Source organism: Phyllobates terribilis, unplaced genomic scaffold (assembly GCF_046119375.1).
Source record: "Phyllobates terribilis strain yellow unplaced genomic scaffold, ASM4611937v1 Scaffold_3__8_contigs__length_932513732, whole genome shotgun sequence".
Lineage (NCBI taxonomy): Eukaryota > Metazoa > Chordata > Amphibia > Anura > Dendrobatidae > Phyllobates > Phyllobates terribilis.
Window position 1 is genome coordinate 854,356,116 of NW_027362763.1, and position 17,906 is coordinate 854,374,021.

The window sequence follows — 17,906 nt, forward strand, 5'->3', positions numbered from 1 at the left end:
GTGAGGATGATCAATGAGTGGAACAGGATGCGAGAGGTGGTGGGTTCTCCTTCAATGGAAGTCTTCAAACAGAGTCTGGAAAGACATCTGTCTGAGATGGTTTAGTGAATCCTGCATTGAGCAGGGGCTTCGATACTATGACCCCGGACGTGCCCTCTAACTCTAACATTCTATGATTCTTTAAGGTCCAACACCGTTCTTTAAGCATCTTTCTAGCAATCAATCACAAAAAACCCCAGAAAGGACATGGTTTCTAGTCTGGTGGGGGCAGCTCTATGGAATAAGGGTGTCAACATTCCGATGAGAAGTAGTTTACATTTGAAAGACTGATAATTGCAATCTTGTATGGGTAGTTGGTCTGGTTGATAATTTGCCTGATGGATGTGAACATTTTGAACTATTCCACCTCTTCTACATCCATCTGTGATCTCTACAACTGAGGAGCTGAGAATATACCTCAACTAACATAACTGTGGATAAGCATTGCTCCAGTGACTCAGATCTATAGGTCTTATCTAAACTGCTTAGTGAGATGGTGACTGGTAGGAAACTCAGGGTTGTAGTGAGACCAGCTCCTGTACCTACAAATGGTTGACTTTGTATTCACCTCTGTTTATTTATGTACAATAAAAAATTACATTGTGGTACCGTGATAGTCAGAAAAATCAATGTAAATACTGTTCTCTGAAAGACTGTAAATACCATGTTTTTGGTTTAGCCAATAAATCACTCCTGGAACTCTTTTGTCTTTCTTGGACATATAAGTATTTACATCGATATTCACCGCCTGAGAAGTAATGCAATTTGGACACTTTATGGTTTCTTGAATATTCCCTGATACGAGGGAGAGTCATTTTCAGGATATCAGTTATGGATTTCCATCTGGGACATTTGGATAAATGGTTGCCAGTGGCCAAGTGGAAAATTACTTATTTCACAAATGGCAAGCTATGACTGAAAGCATTTTACTTGTTACGGATCCGGGTGGTGGAACCTCTGTGCTGTGATACGAGGGACCAGAGGGGCATAACCAAGTGCCTACCTGGACCGACCCTGGCCACATGGCGGCTTAGTCGACTCCGTGAACCAAGGAGGGACCGAGAAGGTGAACCAGGTGCCACTCAGGGTCCGACCTTGTGTGGGAGCAGGCGACTCCCACGGGATTGATGGCCGAAGCCGACAGGCACAGCTGATGAGCATGGCTGGTAGACAGGCAGGTGATGCGGGTAGACAAGCAGGCGGGCATGGCATCTAGACAGGCAGCTAGATAGGCAGGCGGGCACGGCAGCTAGACAGGCAGGCGGGCACGGCAGTTAGACAGGCAGGCGGGCACGGCAGCTAGACAGGCAGGCGGGCACTGGAACCTGAGGGCTGGAGAGAGTGTTAGCACACAAACAACAACTTTGCACAGGTACCTCCATTATGGAGGAGGTGCCGTAAATAGGGGCAGTCCTCCAGCCATTGGCCAGGGACTTTTAGGAAGGCGCGCGCGTCCCCTTTAAGAGGAAGGGAGCGCGCGCCCCAAGTACAGAGACCGGGGATCTACGCGCGGTGCGCGCACCCCGGACAGACGCTGTGATGAGACCAGGGGGAGGAGCGGGGAACGCCAGACCAGAATCGCGGTGGTGAGTAGATCGGCGTCTCTGTTGGGCAGGAAGCAGAGACGCCGACGCTACATTACTGCTCAGCTCTTAAAGAGAATCTTTGTTAGTACGATCAACCCCTTTAACCCCTTCATGACGCGGCCAATTTCCATTTTTGCATTTCTGTTTTTTCCTCCCCTTCTTCTCAGAGCCATAACTTTTTTATTTTTCTGTCCACATAGACATGTAAGGGCTTGTTTTTTGTGGGAAGAGTTGTACTTTTGAATGACACCATTAATTTTACCACATAGTGTACTGGAAAAATTAGAAAAAATTCCAAATGGGGAGAAATTGTGAAAAAAAACGCAATTCTGACATTGTTTTTTGGAAACTGTTTTTACACTGTAAAAATGACCTTGCAGTATGATCATGGTGAAACTAAACATGTCCAGTTTTTTTTTTTTATTATTTCAGTGGTGAAAAAAAAAATCTGAAATTTGCAAAAAATAAAAAATTTGGGAGTTGTGTCGCCATTTTCCGAGACCCGTAACATTTTTCGGTCTGTAGAGCTGTGCGAGGGTTTATTTTTTGCGGGGCCAGGCAATATTTTTATTTATCCCATTTTGGGATAGATGTGATGACAGACAGTTTTGATCGCTTGTTACAGCATTTTTTGTGTGGAATTGCAGCGACAAAAAAAAAAGGGAATATTGGCGTTCTTGATTTTTTTTTTTGGTTTACGATGTTTACAGGTTAATTATTTTTTAATTATGATAGATTGGAGTTTTCTGAATGCGGTAATACCACGTGTATTTTGTAATATCTTTATTTTCAATAGGGAGAAAGGTGGGTGATTTGAACTTATGTTTTTTTTTTTAAACATTTTTTTTAAGTTTACACAGTATTTGTTAATCACGGTCTCCTTTGAAGTGCGGCCACAGGAAGGGTTTCAAAAGGAGTTCCATAAAGCACGGGGGTCTTCAGCAGCAACCCATCGACGACCCACGACCCACGATCACGGCACGGGCGTGCCGATGAACGTCATGCTGGTGCATTTCAAATGTCGCTGTCAGTTTGACAGCAGCCTATAATAGGTTAACACCATCAACACTTTTCTCCACCCGCGATTGTTAGAGGCAGGTCCTCGATGTAACATGTGGTCATGACCTGCCGGGGATGGGGCACACTCACCCACCGAGCCCGATCCATACACCTGCTTCTGACTTGCGCAGTACATGTACGCTGCATGTCGTGAAGAGGTTAAGCTATCTAAATGGGTATGTAGGTCATAGAAAGTTGAATAAAGTGATACCTTGATATCTGCGATCTGATGCCTTATTCCAGAGAAATCCACATTTTTCTTAAGATGTAAACAAGCTTTTAAGATCTATGGGCCGGACATAGATATGCATGAGAATCTGCCTCCAAAGATTATTTTACATGAAATAAGGAGTGCGAGACATGAAATGACTGACAGTCTGCTCTCCTGATCTACGTGTCTCACACCGGTACCTCCCCCTTTCATTTAAAATAATCTCTGGAGACAGATTCTCAAGGAGATCAGTGTCTGCCTAATAGAAACTAACAGCTCATTTACATATTGAGAAAAACATGGATTTCTCTGGAACAAGACATCAGATCCCATATACAAGGTATCCTTTTATTCAACTTTCTATGACCTACATGCTCATATAGATGGCTTCGGAGAGTGGATCCTACTGACAGATTCCCTTTAAGACAGAATTTTGTGTTTCCTTGGGCTATCTTTGTCTAATAGTTCGATGATATGAAATGTTCACATGTGGCAAATATGCAAAATCAGAAGAAGGTGGCAAATACTTTATTAGCACTACATGACCAGAGAAGAATTGTAAAAGTTCTCCAGCAGACACACACTGTTCTCTGATTGTCCCAACAGCTTCCAAGAAAAAAATGCAACAATTTAAAGAACGCCTAAAATTCATCATGGTACACCCAAAGATGGTAACATAATTTAATAGTAAAAGTGTACATTAATTGTATGGAGATCAGGTTACCAAACCTGTACATCAGACAGAATTAATAGTAACAGGTGTAAGTTATCATTACTTAATGATACAATGACTACTTACAGCATAGCACCATCTGCCTAGGAGGTAGTATTGAAGAGGGTCCTCTGGATGGAGTTCTATTGCTTTGTCCAAATGCTCCTGAAATGTGAACATCATTCAGTTGTTCTTTATTTCATTGATAAAATTAGCAGGTGATTATCAAATATTATCAATTTTGCCAAAACTATTTTGGATGTCTGGAGACCTTTCCTCTAACATGACAAATACTCAATTATAATGCAGCACTGTTTTTCCCTATTTAAATTACATTTACAATTGTGGAAACTGCCCTGCCGTGTACATTTATATGACCGCGATTCTAGTCTGTATGCACATTCTGTTACACTCAGAGCAAATCCTTTTCTGATCTTTTCTTGCAGCCATGCAATGCACGAAGCTCCATTAAAAATGGGTGGTACGTAGAAGCCATCGGTTGCTAACAGACCCGTTTTTTTTTGCATTCACGAACACAGGCCTAGGCATGTGAATGTGCCCTAAAGCATTAATCAGCATACGGAGGGAGATTTAACAAAGCAGAGGCTGTGGCGATAGGGTATGCTCACAAGGAGCATTTCTAGGCCTTTTTGGAGCAGGTACGGTTAAAAAAAAAAAAAAAAATTGCTTAAAAGATTCTTCTTACTCATTTCTATTGAAAAAACTATTAGGCTTTAATCATTTTTTATTATCTTCAGATTTTCAAGCAGTTAAAGGGATTCGGTCTGCAAATTTTTGCCATTTAATCAGAGCGTAACATGAGGTGGAGGCAGACACACTGATTTTAGCAATGTGTACCTTATTAGGCTATGTCCTGTTTCCATACAATGAAGGTTTCATCAGCAGGAGATTATCACTAACAGATTAGGTGCCAGCTCCTGCATCCTGGTTCAACTCCGCCAACCACCACAGATTAGCAGTTTACTGTCAATATAAAATGTACACAGAAAGCTGGAAAGGTGTGAGCGGAATTAGCTTTCTGAGCTCTGCTACATGCTACAACTAAAAACTCTGATTGTATCACAACTGATGCACCCAGTAACCTAAGTGATACATCGCTGGAATCAGGGTCTCTTTTACTACATTATGCTGCACTCAGATGAGGTAGCAAAAACCTGGTGACAGATTCCTTTTTAAAGAAGTGAACTGACCATTCTTCAGACGTTTTCCGCTATAAAGCTGCTCCATAATTTACAATATAAGTCAATGGCAAGGCACCAAAATGCCTGGATGTTTTTTTTGAGTGTTTTGCAAGTATTTTAAGGTGTTTTCACATAAAAGAATAACAAAAAAACCTTAAAAACTGCTAGTGTTTTATTCACTGCCAATAGATTTAAAAAAAAAAGAAAAAAAAAAAGATCGCCCCCATTAAATTGCACCTACAACCAGTCTTCCCTTTTTATTTAAGAAAACAATGGGCAGGCACAGGCAGGATGAATTTTCTAAATTATACCTATTGCTGAAAATGCTGCCAAGTGCCATAAGGGCCTTCTGGAGACCCCAACTTTTAAGCAAAGATTGGGTCCAAACTTCCGGGTTGAGAGATCCTGGCATGCAGAGCAGGATTCCACAATCCTCTGCAGCCCCCCTCACTGTGAAAGATTTCGCATGTTATCATGAGATCTTGGTACCTCGTTGATCCATCCTTTATTAACCAGTTACCGATTAGTAAAATCATAGGAGTGGTGTAGGGGTCCACAATATGTTGCATAGCAGCTGCTGTGAAAATAAAAGTCCTAGCATGGCCTGACAGCAGGGGGCTGTGATAGCATGCTGGGTGTTGTAGTAGAGCTGAAGTGAAACAGATTGGTGATGGCTGCAATAGTAAATGAATGCAGCGATAAGCCATGATATATTTTTCGGATTATAAGATGCACTTGTGGGGGAAAAAGGGGTCTTGTAATCAGAATGTAGCTTACAGACTGCGTTGGAGCGGGGTCCCAGGGTCGCTGCCTCAGGAAACTTCTGGCGGCAGGAGTGGGGCGATGCTGTGGGTCCCAGGCTGGTAGGAGGGGATGTGAAAGCCCCCGCACTTTCCATGCTTTTCAACACGGTGGATTCTGTGAAAATGGAAAGTGGGGGAGCTCCAAGCATTCACAAAATGCCAGTGGAGCCACTGCACCACCGAACACCGCCTCTGACCTCCTATCAGCCTGAGGCCCGCAGCATCGCCCCACTCCTACCATTACCGAACCCCACCTCCTACCAGCCTGGGGCCCGCAACATCACCTAACTCCTACCTCCACTGAACACCCCCTCTTCTGATCACCTCTTACCAGCCTAGGGCCGGCAGCATAGCCCCAGTCCACCTCCTACCAGCCTGAGGCCCGCAGCATCACGCCACTCCTACCTCCGCCGAACAGCACCTCCTACCAGCCTGTGGCCTGCTGCATCGCCCCACTCTACCTCCGCCGAACACCACCTCCGACCAGCCTGGGGCCTGCAGCATCGCCCCACTCTACCTCAGCCGAACACCACCTCCGACCAGCCTGGGGCCCGCAGCATCGCCGACAAGCTCCACCTGCTACCAGCCTGAGGCCTGCATCATCGCTCCACTCCTACTTTCGCCGAACACCACTTTCTACCAGCCTCAGGCCCGCAGCATCGCCCCACTCCTACCTTCGCCAAACACCACCGCCTACCAGCCTGGGGCCCGCAGCATCGTCCCTCTCCTACGTCTGAAGAACACCATCTGCTATCAGCCTCGGGCGCGCAGCATCGCCCCACTCCTACCTCCGCTGAACACCCCCTCTGCCGAACATCACCTACCAGCCTAGGGCCGGCAGCATCGCCCCAGTCCACCTCCTACCAGCCTGGGGCCTGCAGCATCACCCCACTCCTACCTCCGCCAAACACCACCTCCTGCCAGTCTGTGTCCGCAGCATTGCCCCACTCCTACCTCCGCCGAACAGCACCTCCTACCAGCCTGTGGCCTGCAGCATCGCCCCACTCTACCTCAGCCGAACACCTACTCCTACCAGCCTGGGCCCTGCAGCATCGCCCCACTCTACCTCCGCTTAACACCACCTCCGACCAGCCTGGGGCCCGCAGCATCGTCGACAAACTCCACCTGCTACCAGCCTGAGGCCCGCATCGTCGCCCCACTCTTACCTCCGTCGCCAGCTTCCTGCAACAGCGACCCTGCCACCTGGGTCCCCGCTCCACCGCTGCCGCACCCCAGGTAAGCTACCGTAAAAGAGGATTATAAGACACCACCATTTTATTAAACTTTTTTTTCCTATTTTCCACCCCAAAATTTAGGGTGCGTCTTACAATCCGGGGCATCTTATTTCTGAAATACACATGCTGCAACTCAAAATTAATAGGTTACATCTATAAAACCGTGGACTGATGATTAAAAGGTGAATCTAAGCTTCATATGTTTATTCTCCTTTCCAGCAAAAGTTTTCAACAAACCTTAAAGAGATAGCCGTTCTTGATTTTATTCTGCACATTATCAAATTCAGACATGTAGCCGCACATGATCGCATACCTGGAAAAACAAGGAATTGAGAATCACATGATCAATGATATATTTACCAATACATTGCCTATTTGCAAGATGTCCATTTTCTTAGTTAGTTTTATTACTCATTTATTAAATATCTCACTTAGAAATATGCAATACAATAACATTTGTGGAATTCTGCAAATACATCTACAGGTGTCTGAGCTGATATCAGATCCAACAAATTGCACAGTAAAGGAAGAAAACAAAAAACAAATTGCACAAATATATTGGTTGAAAGTTATCGTTCCCTGACTGCCCTATAAATATATTTGGATGACTGCCATGTTTTTTCAGTATAGAAGGGAAAGCCTTACTTACTTACTGGTAACGGGATTTTTCGGAGCCCATGACAGCACCACGAGAGAGAGGATCCGCCCATCAAGGACAGGAAACCTACAGGTTAAAAAGGGCGGCCCTCTCTTCCCGCCTCAGTTTAGTTAACAGAGCATGAGAGTACCGCCAAGGTTAGTTATAACAAAACATAATCACATTAAGTACATTACTTTTCATCAACTTCCCGCAAGGGTGCATAAAAAGAAATCAACTCTTCGGGAGTGCACAACACCAGTGAAGGGAGGGAATATAAAAGGTGCTGTCATGGGCTCCGAAAAATCCCGTTACCGGTAAGTAACTAAGGCTTTATTCGGTCTCCCATGACAGCACCACGAGAGAATTACAGAGACGAAGGAAATTAGGGAGGGACCACAGCTTGAAGCACCCTTCTCCCGAAAGTGAGATCTGCAGAGCCACCCAGATCCAATCTATAGTGCCTATAGAAAGTAGAGGGAGAAGACCAAGTGGCAGCCTTACAAATTTCCTCAATGGAAAGCCCCGTCTTCTCCGCCCAGGAGGTTGATACCGCTCTGGTAGAATGCGCCCTCAACCCCTCTGGTATCTCTTTGTCCCCCGAGGAGTATCCGAGGGAAATGGCCTCCTTGATCCATCTAGCGATTGTAGCCTTTGAGGCCTTACAACCCTTTCTAGTCCCCTGATAGCATATAAATAGGGACTTATCCTTTCTAAACCCACGTGATACTTCTAAGTACTTTAGTACACACCTCCTAACGTCCAAAGTGTGAAGCCTCTCCTCCTTTTGATTTTTGGGGGGGGAAGCAAAAAGTCGGGAGAACTATCTCCTGGGTTCTATGGAATAGAGTGGCCACTTTAGGAAGAAAGGCTGGATCAGGTTTTAACATAATTCTATCGTCCAGAATTTGCGTAAATGGAGGGCATATTGAAAGGGCCTGTAGGTCACTGACTCTCCTGGCTGAAGTTAGGGCTACCAACAGGACCGTCTTTAGGAAAATAATTTTGGGGGATACCAAATCTAGTGGCTCAAAAGGAGGACTGGTCAAGGCATCTAAGACAAAATTCAAATCCCAGGGAGACATCTTTACTTTGGTAATGGGTCTACACCTAAAGGAAGCTTTTATAAAACGGGGTATCCAATAGTTATCTGCAATATTGGAAGAAAATAAAGCTCCCAACGCCGACACCTGTACTTTCAAGGTACTGGTAGTGAGACCTAATTCTAAGCCCTGCTGCAGAAATTCCAGAATTTTCCCAATAGGGGGCCCCTCCTCCATCTTAACTTCTGCAAAGGACAGAAACTTTCTCCAGGTCCTGGCATAAATACGGGTGGTAACAGGTTTTCTGCTAGCCAGGAGAGTATTCACTACATTTGCGGGGAATCCTTTGTTGGTCAATAACACCCTCTCAAATTCCACGCAGTCAAATGTAGACTCGAAGCTGGAGGATGGGAAAGTGGCCCTTGAGTGAGGAGGTCCGGACTCTCCGGAAGAACCCAGGGATCCAATATGGACATCTTCCGGAGACAAGGGAACCACGGTCTTTTGGGCCAAAAGGGGCATATGAGTATCACTCTGGCCCGGTCTGCCCTGATCTTTCTCATCACTGCTGGGAGCAGGATTATGGGAGGGAAGGCATATGCCAGAGGGAAACTCCAGGGAACCATGAAGGCGTCTACTGCCAGAGGTCCCTCTCTGGGGTCTAAGGAACAAAAATTTACCACTTTCCGATTGGCCCTTGTTGCGAATAAGTCCACAGTCGGAAGGCCCCATATTTCTACGATTCTGGAGAATATTTGCGTATTTAGGGACCACTCTCCCTCTTTTACAGAAGTACGGCTGAGGAAATCCGCTGTGATGTTTTCCTTCCCTTTTAGATGAGTAGCCGAAAGAGAGGGACAATGATCTTCGGCTTTCTGCAGAAGTGTGTTCGCTACTCTCATCAAGTCTCTTGAGCGGGTTCCCCCTTGGTGGTTTATGTAAGCTACCGTGACTTGATTGTCCGAGAGTATACGGACATGCTGGCCCTGTAAATATATAAGGAACTCGTTGAACGCATGCTGCACCGCCAGAAGCTCCTTAGCATTTGAAGACAACTGTCGCTCACTGCTTGACCAGGTTCCCTGCACTAATTTCCCTTCAAAGTGAGCTCCCCAACCTGCAGCACTTGCATCAGTCGTCAAGACTGCAGTTGGACTACATTCCCAGGGAACCCCTTTAGCAAGATTGTCTTGTCGTAACCACCAACGAAGGGAGCGTATGGCACGAGGACCTAGAGTAAACTCACGGTCTAGATGCCCCTCTAAAGCTGCGTTATTGTACAACACATCCCACTGAAAAGCTCTTGAATGTAATTGTGACCAACGAACCGCGGGAAAAGTGGAGGTGAAGGTTCCCAATAGTGACATGGCCTTACGGAGTGACATAGAAGGTTTACGTATACACTGTGCTACCAACCCCCGGATTCTATCAATTTTTTCTTCTGGAAGATAACATAGCTGTTTCCTAGAATCTAATATGACCCCGAGATATTGTTGTACCTTGAGTGGAGATAGTCTAGACTTTTCTAAATTTAGAAACCACTCCAAGCTCTTTAAGATAGACATGGTCTCCCGCAGGTGGGACTCGCACTGAACAAACGAGTTCCCCACTATCAGGAGATCATCCAGGTAAGGGATAATTAGAATGTCCCTTTCTCTTACATGGGCCATAACTTCTGCCATTACTTTAGTAAAAACTCACGGGGCTATAGCTAAACCGAAGGGGAGTGCAGTGTATTGAAAGTGTTTAACCACCCCGTCAATTTCAATGGCCAGCCTCAAGTATTTCTGATAGTCACTATGAATTGGGATATTGTAATACGCATCTTTGAGATCGAGCACTACCATATAGCAGTGGGGAAAAAGTAACTTTATTACGGATTTTAAAGACTCCATTTTAAAGGTATGTATTTTAAGGAAATTATTCAGGGATTTCAGATTTATGATTGTCCTGAGACTTCCATCCGGTTTCGGAACCAAGAAGAGCGGGGAGTAGAAACCGAGACCCTTTTCAGCCTCTGGAACCTCAATCAGGACGTGTTTTCTTACTAGGGCTTGTATTTCCGAAACGAGGGCAGCCTGGCGTTCTGGGGAAGAACTGGAGGGAACAACCATGAATCTTTTGTGAGGCAATGCTTTAAATTGAAATTTAAGACCATACTTAATCAGGCTTAAAATTCAATGGCTATGAGAAATCTGTTCCCAAGCTGGGACAAATAATGACAATCTCCCTCCCACCTGGGCTGATTGTGTATCCCCTGGCTTCTGCTCAATTTTTGGAGACGGACCAAAGAGTAGACCTCTACCTTTTCGACCCCTTTCGTCAGACTTGTCTTGTTTCCTGAAATATCTTTTCCGGAAAAATTTCCTCTTCCGGAACGATCTCTTAAAGGAGGGTAGAGGTACTGATGGAAACCCCCTCTTAGGGTCCCCAGCTTTCTCCAGTAAGTTATCCATGGTCTGACCAAAGAGGTATTCCCCTTTGCATGGGATTGTGCACAGTCTGGATTTAGTCTGTAAATCCCCTGGCCAGCATTTAATCCACAAGGCCCGCCGAGCCGCATTTGACAGTGCTGCTGATTTTGCTGCCAACCTTAATGAGTCCGCAGATGCATCAGCAAGAAAGGCTGCCACCCCCTGAACCAGTGGAAGGGAAGAAATAATGTCTTTCCTAGAAGCCCCATCCTTCAACTGACTGTTTAGTTGTTCAAGCCAAACCATCAGGGCTCTGGACGTGCAGGTAGCTGCTACTGTTGGCCTCAGTGCTCCCGCAGCTGTCTCCCATGCCCCTTTCAAGAAAGTATCAGCCCGTCTGTCCAGGGGGTCTCTCAATACACCCATATCATCGAACGGGAGGGAAGTTCTTCTCGCTGCTTTGGTAACAGCAACATCCAGTTTGGGTGCTTTTAACCAGGAGGAACACATAGCATCCTCAAATGGATATCTCCTTTTAAAGGATGGAGGAACACTACCCTTCTTGCCAGGCTTTCTCCACTCCTTATCAATGAGGTCTTTCACCTTTGAGTTTACCGGAAAGCCCCTTCTTTTCTTTAGTCCCAGACCACCAAACATAATATCCTCAACTGACTTCTCTGCCTTCGTGTCCACTATCCCCATTGTAGATTGGACAGCTTTTACTAGAGCATCAACCTCCTTCAGGGGAAAGCACTGTCTATCTGGCTCACTGTCAGAAGAAGAGAAGGCGGAGGAGGAGGTGACCGATAGTTCAGCCCTTATTAAAGTTCTTAGGCCTAGGGAAAAATCTGGGGTTTCCTCCGACATCATCTTGCTAATACAAAGCTGGCATAACTTCTTGGTATATGAATCAGGGAGTGGACAGCTACATAAGGCACATTCTCTGTGTTTGGATTTTGAGGAACATTTCTTGCTCTAAAAGAAAGTTATAGATAGAAAGAAGGAGGAAATATTAGCAGAACATTCACGAAGATTCCACTCACCCCACAGAACCTTCGGTACCGTAGAAGCAGAAGAATCCAACATGCTTGGCGAGTCACGCCGCACCGGACCGTCCTTCCTGCTCTTAGTGGTAGGATTTCTAGCTGAACGACCAGACCCTAGCCGGGAAAGACGCTGCGCCACTAGTTGTGAGGGCTCCCCAGAGGGCTGCTCCTGCAGCAGATGTTGTTGCCTAGGTGACAGCTCTTGTGAATCTCCCATAGGTTACACTGTAATAATGGGCTGGGAAGCACCTCTGTATGTTACCAGACCCTTTATATACTGGCCATACCGGTACCATGTGTGGGTGTGTGTTTCCTTTTTTTTTTTTTTCTTTTTTTTTTAACCCAGGAGGGCGTTACCTGCTCCTTGGTCTTCCTCCCCAGGTGGCCTCAACCCGTTCATCGCCCCAGGTAGGCTCCTCACCGCCAGGTCCTTTCACCCGGCGTTCTGTGCTCCGGCCCCTTCCGGTGACGTCACAGGGACTTCCTGCCCGGCGCACCGGAAGTCACGTCACTAGGCCGCGCCTGTCACGTGCCCCGCCGGCGCGACCTGGATCTCCTGCGATTGTAGCAGAGGGAAGGAAGCCCGCTAGTGGCCCCACACCTGGCGGACATCTACCTCACCGCAACACTCACGGATGCGCCCCACTGAGCCCTACCGTGGTGTCTCCAGAGGACCGGGACGGACCGGCTCCAACCACATGCTGTGGCCCTCTCTGGGACAGGAGTCCAACTTCTGCAGGTAAACCTGCGAGGTCTCCCATCATGGACAGGAAACCTAAACTGAGGCGGGAAGAGAGGGCCGCCCTTTTTAACCTGTAGGTTTCCTGTCCTTGATAGGCGGATCCTCTCTCTCGTGGTGCTGTCATGGGAGACCGAATAAAGAAGGAATTGACAGACACCAAAGATGCGGATTATGTTCTAGGGAAACATAAACTAGGAGAAATTAAAATCCCAAACTTTACTTTCTTCTATGAAACATTTGATTATCCTCATGCGCATAAGAATTAAGAAAATCTACTTAAAATTGATGTACCATCAGATTTTACAATACTAACTGTATTCATTGTTAAACAGATTTTTTTAAAACCAGATGAGGCAGGTGTACTTCCTTTGAAAAATGAATATAAAAATAGCGGTATATTCCTTTGTGAAAGTTGGCCTGCCTGATATTCTTAGCACTAGCTGGAATCATAAAAAGTTAATTTTAACTTGTGGATTATTATACAGCCATTCTGATACTGATTTATGCAAACACACCAGTCTCATCAGGTCTAAGAGATTCAATTAATAATATATGAATATTGCATTTTGAAATCTAATGACTGGTCTGTTTTAAATTGCTGTAATTTTGTGGATCAATATGTTTCACTAGAGTAAGTGCAGGGGCCTAGCTAAAGTGAGGAAAGGAAGCAGTCACATCCAGAACGGTAAACTGATGGAATAAAAAAGCACGATAAGAATACACCAGCATATAAATGGTACATGGTAGGCAATAGGCCCCGGCTGTTACAGATTTTGAAGTGGGGTTTAAAAAAAATAGAGAGCAATACACTTTTATTTTGTTTAATAATTTGTCCAGCAAGTTATGAAACTTTGCAAATTGCATTATTATGGGATTTGGCTTTGTTCCTATGAGAACAAAACGCTATTTCTAGTCTATTTACATTGATATCTGAATGTAATCATTTGGAGTACAGATGATGGCAGTGAAACAGATAGCTCAGCAGGGGTGTAGCTCACTAAGGCATTAATCAGACGCCTATTTTTCTCATGTACGAGAAAAACAAACCAATTCTTTTCATCAGACTTTAATCAGAGTTTGAGCAGAGTGTCATTCGTCTTTCTCGTATGTGGAGAAAAAAAAAAGCTTCTCCACCTTCTCCTATGTGACAGTCTGTAATAAAAGGACTGCACTCGGATGGCATCCGAGTGTTGTCCGATGTTTTCACGGACCCATAGACTTGCATTGCCTATTTTCCTCTGACCTGCAGATCAAAATTGGACAGGTCTCTGCAATTTTCTACGGACCATTCAGTTTGCGAAAAATAATAGACATTTTAACCACCCTATAGACTATCACAAGTGCGAGTGCTATTCGTGAAAAACACGGACATGAAAATCAGACATCTGAATGAGGCCTAACTCTGGGAATAAGCTGCTCCAGGAGATTGTTTTGATAAGCACAACACCCAGAGGAGGACATGGGGTGTTGACCCTTTCACTGCCATCATTTGTACTCCAAATTAGTATGGTTTTTATATCAATGCAGCTATAAGTGGGCAAATAGACTGGGGACAAAAGGGGTTTGGAAGCTATTTTTTTTTATTACAGGAATGAAGACAAACCCCCTAATAAATTGATTTGCAAGTGTCAGAAATTTCCATGCTGGACATAATAATAAACAAAAATAACTAATAGTTATTCTTTTAAGTTACTCCTTTGGATAAGTGTAAATAACTGCAAAAGTTTAACGTTAATATTATAAAAAACAGTAGTAAAAATAGCGGAACTGCTGAGCAAGGCTAGGTCAGATCCATACATAAGAAGGACTTTTGCATGTAAATCAGTGTCTTGACCATTGCCCCTGGATCCTTGAAACGCATTGTTCTGAAAGGCACGTTCCTCCCCCAGACAGAGGCAGTCTGTTCCTGCATCTATTCACCGGACAAAAAAACACTGTAAAAAGTGTCTCGCACATGCTAATTTCCCCTCTGAGAACCAAGCAGAGGTCATTCTCTCATATCACAATACCAACCAGTTTTCAGTTGTTCTCTGCTTCGCTGCCAATGCATAAACCATGGCAAAAAGAAAGGTGGTAAATTCAGCCCCCCGAATAACACTTCCCCAGACCGGTATGGGATAAACTGTGCTGTAGAAAAGTAGAACATCCCCTAGAAAACATCCAAGAACACAACTAATTATGAGGCTGCAATTAATCTGCCAGTGAAAGGCAATGCCACAGTTCCTCGGAAAGTAAACACAGTAGTTGGCCTTGCGTGAGTCTTGGCCGGGCTGTCAAACATTGTGGGGAAGGATGCAGACTATGATCAAAGAACACTGAAAAGAATCTGGCTAATCTTGCTGGTGCTCCTGTCAGCTGCAGAGGTGGCGTGCAAGAACTTCTCACAAGGAGGAGGCGGAGGGGGTGTAGTAGCTCCAAGGGTCAATAGAGTTCATTCATTAAAGAGACAGCTCCTTAAACTACCAGAAGAAATAACACAAGAAAAACAATCTATTTCCTTTTCCAAATGCATGAAGTTCCTGATTGCTTTACAAAGGTTCAGCTTCATTAAGCTTAATTTTACCTTCATTTTGAATTTAAAGGAGAACGGTGCCATTATAATTTAACCTTTCAAATGGACCATGTGTAATATTAAAATATTATTTTAAGTGCTCGCTCACACGAGTGTATACATCGGACAAGTGAAATCCGGTGTTTTATCGAATAGCACTCGGCCCAATGTTATACTATGGGGTAAAGGAGTCGGAGACCAGCATTTTTTTTTTTCACATGCCGATTTGGTATGAGAAAAAAAAAAATCGCAGCATGCTGAGCGTGGTTCCAGAATTCGGATCATGCATACCCATAAAAGTCAATGGGTGTGTGTGGAAAACATCAGACTGAACTCAGATGGCATCCGAGTGCAGTCCGATTTCTGCAGACTCACAGAATGGAGAAGATGGAAAAATCTTGTTCTCCATCTTCTCCTCATCTGTGCTATGAGAGAATCGGATCACACTTGTCTAAAACTCTGATCAGCGTCATTTAGATAATCGATCCGATTCTCTTACATGAGAGAATCTACGCTATTGTGACCCCGGCCTTAAAGGGATTCTCCTGGAATAGAAAAGAGGAAAATAAAAAAAAAAAAGACAATGCTTCGCTGCGGTGACCTAGAGATAGCCTATACCACATACTGTCCATCGCTCTCCAGGTCACAGCAGCGGAGCGGACTACTGCACATGCTCACAGGCAGCTGACCTGTCCTAACCTGCTAGGTCAGGTTTCTGACAATGGTCCATCATAAGGCAATACAGTGATTACCTATGTAGACAAAACAAGCGCGATTTGCTAATTAAAGTATTTAGAAATTTATAATGACATTATCTTTTTTTTCTATCCCTTTATATGTACAGTGGGGTCATTTTGGTTGAACACGTTGAAATAGATAAATGTCAGCGGGGGTTTGTATACGGCATACTCTGCATCCCTGCTTATATTCCATTACAAGAAACATCATGTCCCTCTGACCTTCTTGGTGACTATTTCCTATAAATTGTATTCTAATTAGTAGTAGTAAGGCGAATATGGCGCAAAGTTAGTTGTTCTTTAAACAATAATATGCTGGCTTTTAAAGATAACCCTGATGCAAGGTGGATACACATGGAATTCAAATTATTAAAGGGGCGATCTAGGATTTAATTGAGGGATCTTTTTTTCCTAGAAACTGCATCAGATACGTACACAGACTGTGCCTGAGATTGCGGTTAATCTTTTTTCTACTAAATGGGGTTGAACTCCATACCAGCAGCTTCTGGGGGGATTCTTTTTTTTAAGTCACAGACTATTAGTTTAGACGAGGTTCACAATCTGCGCAGTCAAAGCAAATTCTATACATGTAGAATCTACAGCATTTTTCAATACCAAAAGAGTGGTCAAGTTTTAACATAATATTATCCTCAATCAAGACTTTATTTTGGTGCAGAATTCACATTGAAATCGGCTTTTGATGCTTTTTTTTAAATTCCACAACATGTCAATCTTTGTTGCGCAAATGCACCTTTAGTGCAGATTTTACCCATATATAAATCCATAGGGGTTGTTACATATTTTGTTTTTTGAAACAAAAGAAAACATAAAAATGCATGAACTGCGGAAAATATGTGACAATTTTAGATGCATAAACGCTGGCTATTTTAATTAATGAACTGTCAGAATCTGCACTAATCAGGCAACATGTGAACTGGACCTTAACCTCTTCCCGCAAAATGATGCAACTATGTCAAGATTGCAGATGATTTGCCACAATCTGACATCCAGTGGTATCAGAGATGGCACAGGCTCAGGAGTTGTGCAAGTTACACACAGCCAGGCTCCTGCTGCATGTGCAGACACCAGACATAATGATGATCCCGGCACTTTAACCCCTCAGACGCCTGTTAGTAGAGACAGCACGAAATCCCTTTGCCTGCCCATCAGCCACGCCACAGGGCAAGCAATGGGTGTGGATGGTTGCAATGGCAACAAGGAGGGCTGACTATAGCCTACCCATTTGACATGTGTCTCAGCCAATCAGATACTGATGTTAGTCAAAGTGGACATACTGCATTGTACTACAAAGTATTACAGTGTGTTATCGGTGCGATCAAATGATTGCACTGGTGGGACTAGTAAATATTGTAGAAAAATAAATAAAAAATATATATATTTTTTCAAAAATAGAATAGATCCATCTATCTATCTATCAAATTCTAGTTTTAAATAATAAAAATGGTTTAATTGTACATAAAAAAACCTAAAATATAAAAAGTAAAAAAAAAACACCTGTAAAAACAACCAATATTTGGTATTGTTGCATTCGCTATGACCTGTACTATAAACCTATCTTTTTATTTTACACAGTGAATCAGTAAATAAAAAGCGGTCAAAAAATGTTATGTATCTTAAAGCAGTTAACAATATAGTCCACAGCTCTTTAAGCAAAAGACAAGCCCTTATACAGCTCTGTATTTAGAAAAAAACGGAAAAAGTAATGGCTCTTACAATTTGTCAAAAAAATGTTCTATTGCAAAAAGTAGTAAAACATGGCATGGGCATCACCATAATTGTATCGACACACAAAGTAAAGTTAACACGTCACTTATATTGCCCGGTGAACTACATGTAAAATAAAATTAAAAAAAATCAGATGCATTGTT

The 17,906-nt window shown here is 43.9% G+C and overlaps 1 protein-coding gene across 2 annotated transcripts in view; it reads right to left on the reverse strand.

Moving 5' to 3' along the window:
• Nucleotides 1-17,906, reverse strand: part of LOC141257698 (regulator of microtubule dynamics protein 2-like) — a 171,508-nt gene that overhangs the window by 71,248 nt on the left and 82,354 nt on the right. For both annotated transcript variants that reach the window (XM_073672549.1, XM_073672550.1), the window contains exons 6-7: nt 7,085-7,160; nt 3,695-3,772 (exon numbers count right to left, since the gene is read on the reverse strand). In XM_073672549.1, the coding sequence (XP_073528650.1) occupies nt 3,695-3,772; nt 7,085-7,160 (154 nt within the window). The remainder of the gene's footprint in view (nt 1-3,694; nt 3,773-7,084; nt 7,161-17,906) is intronic.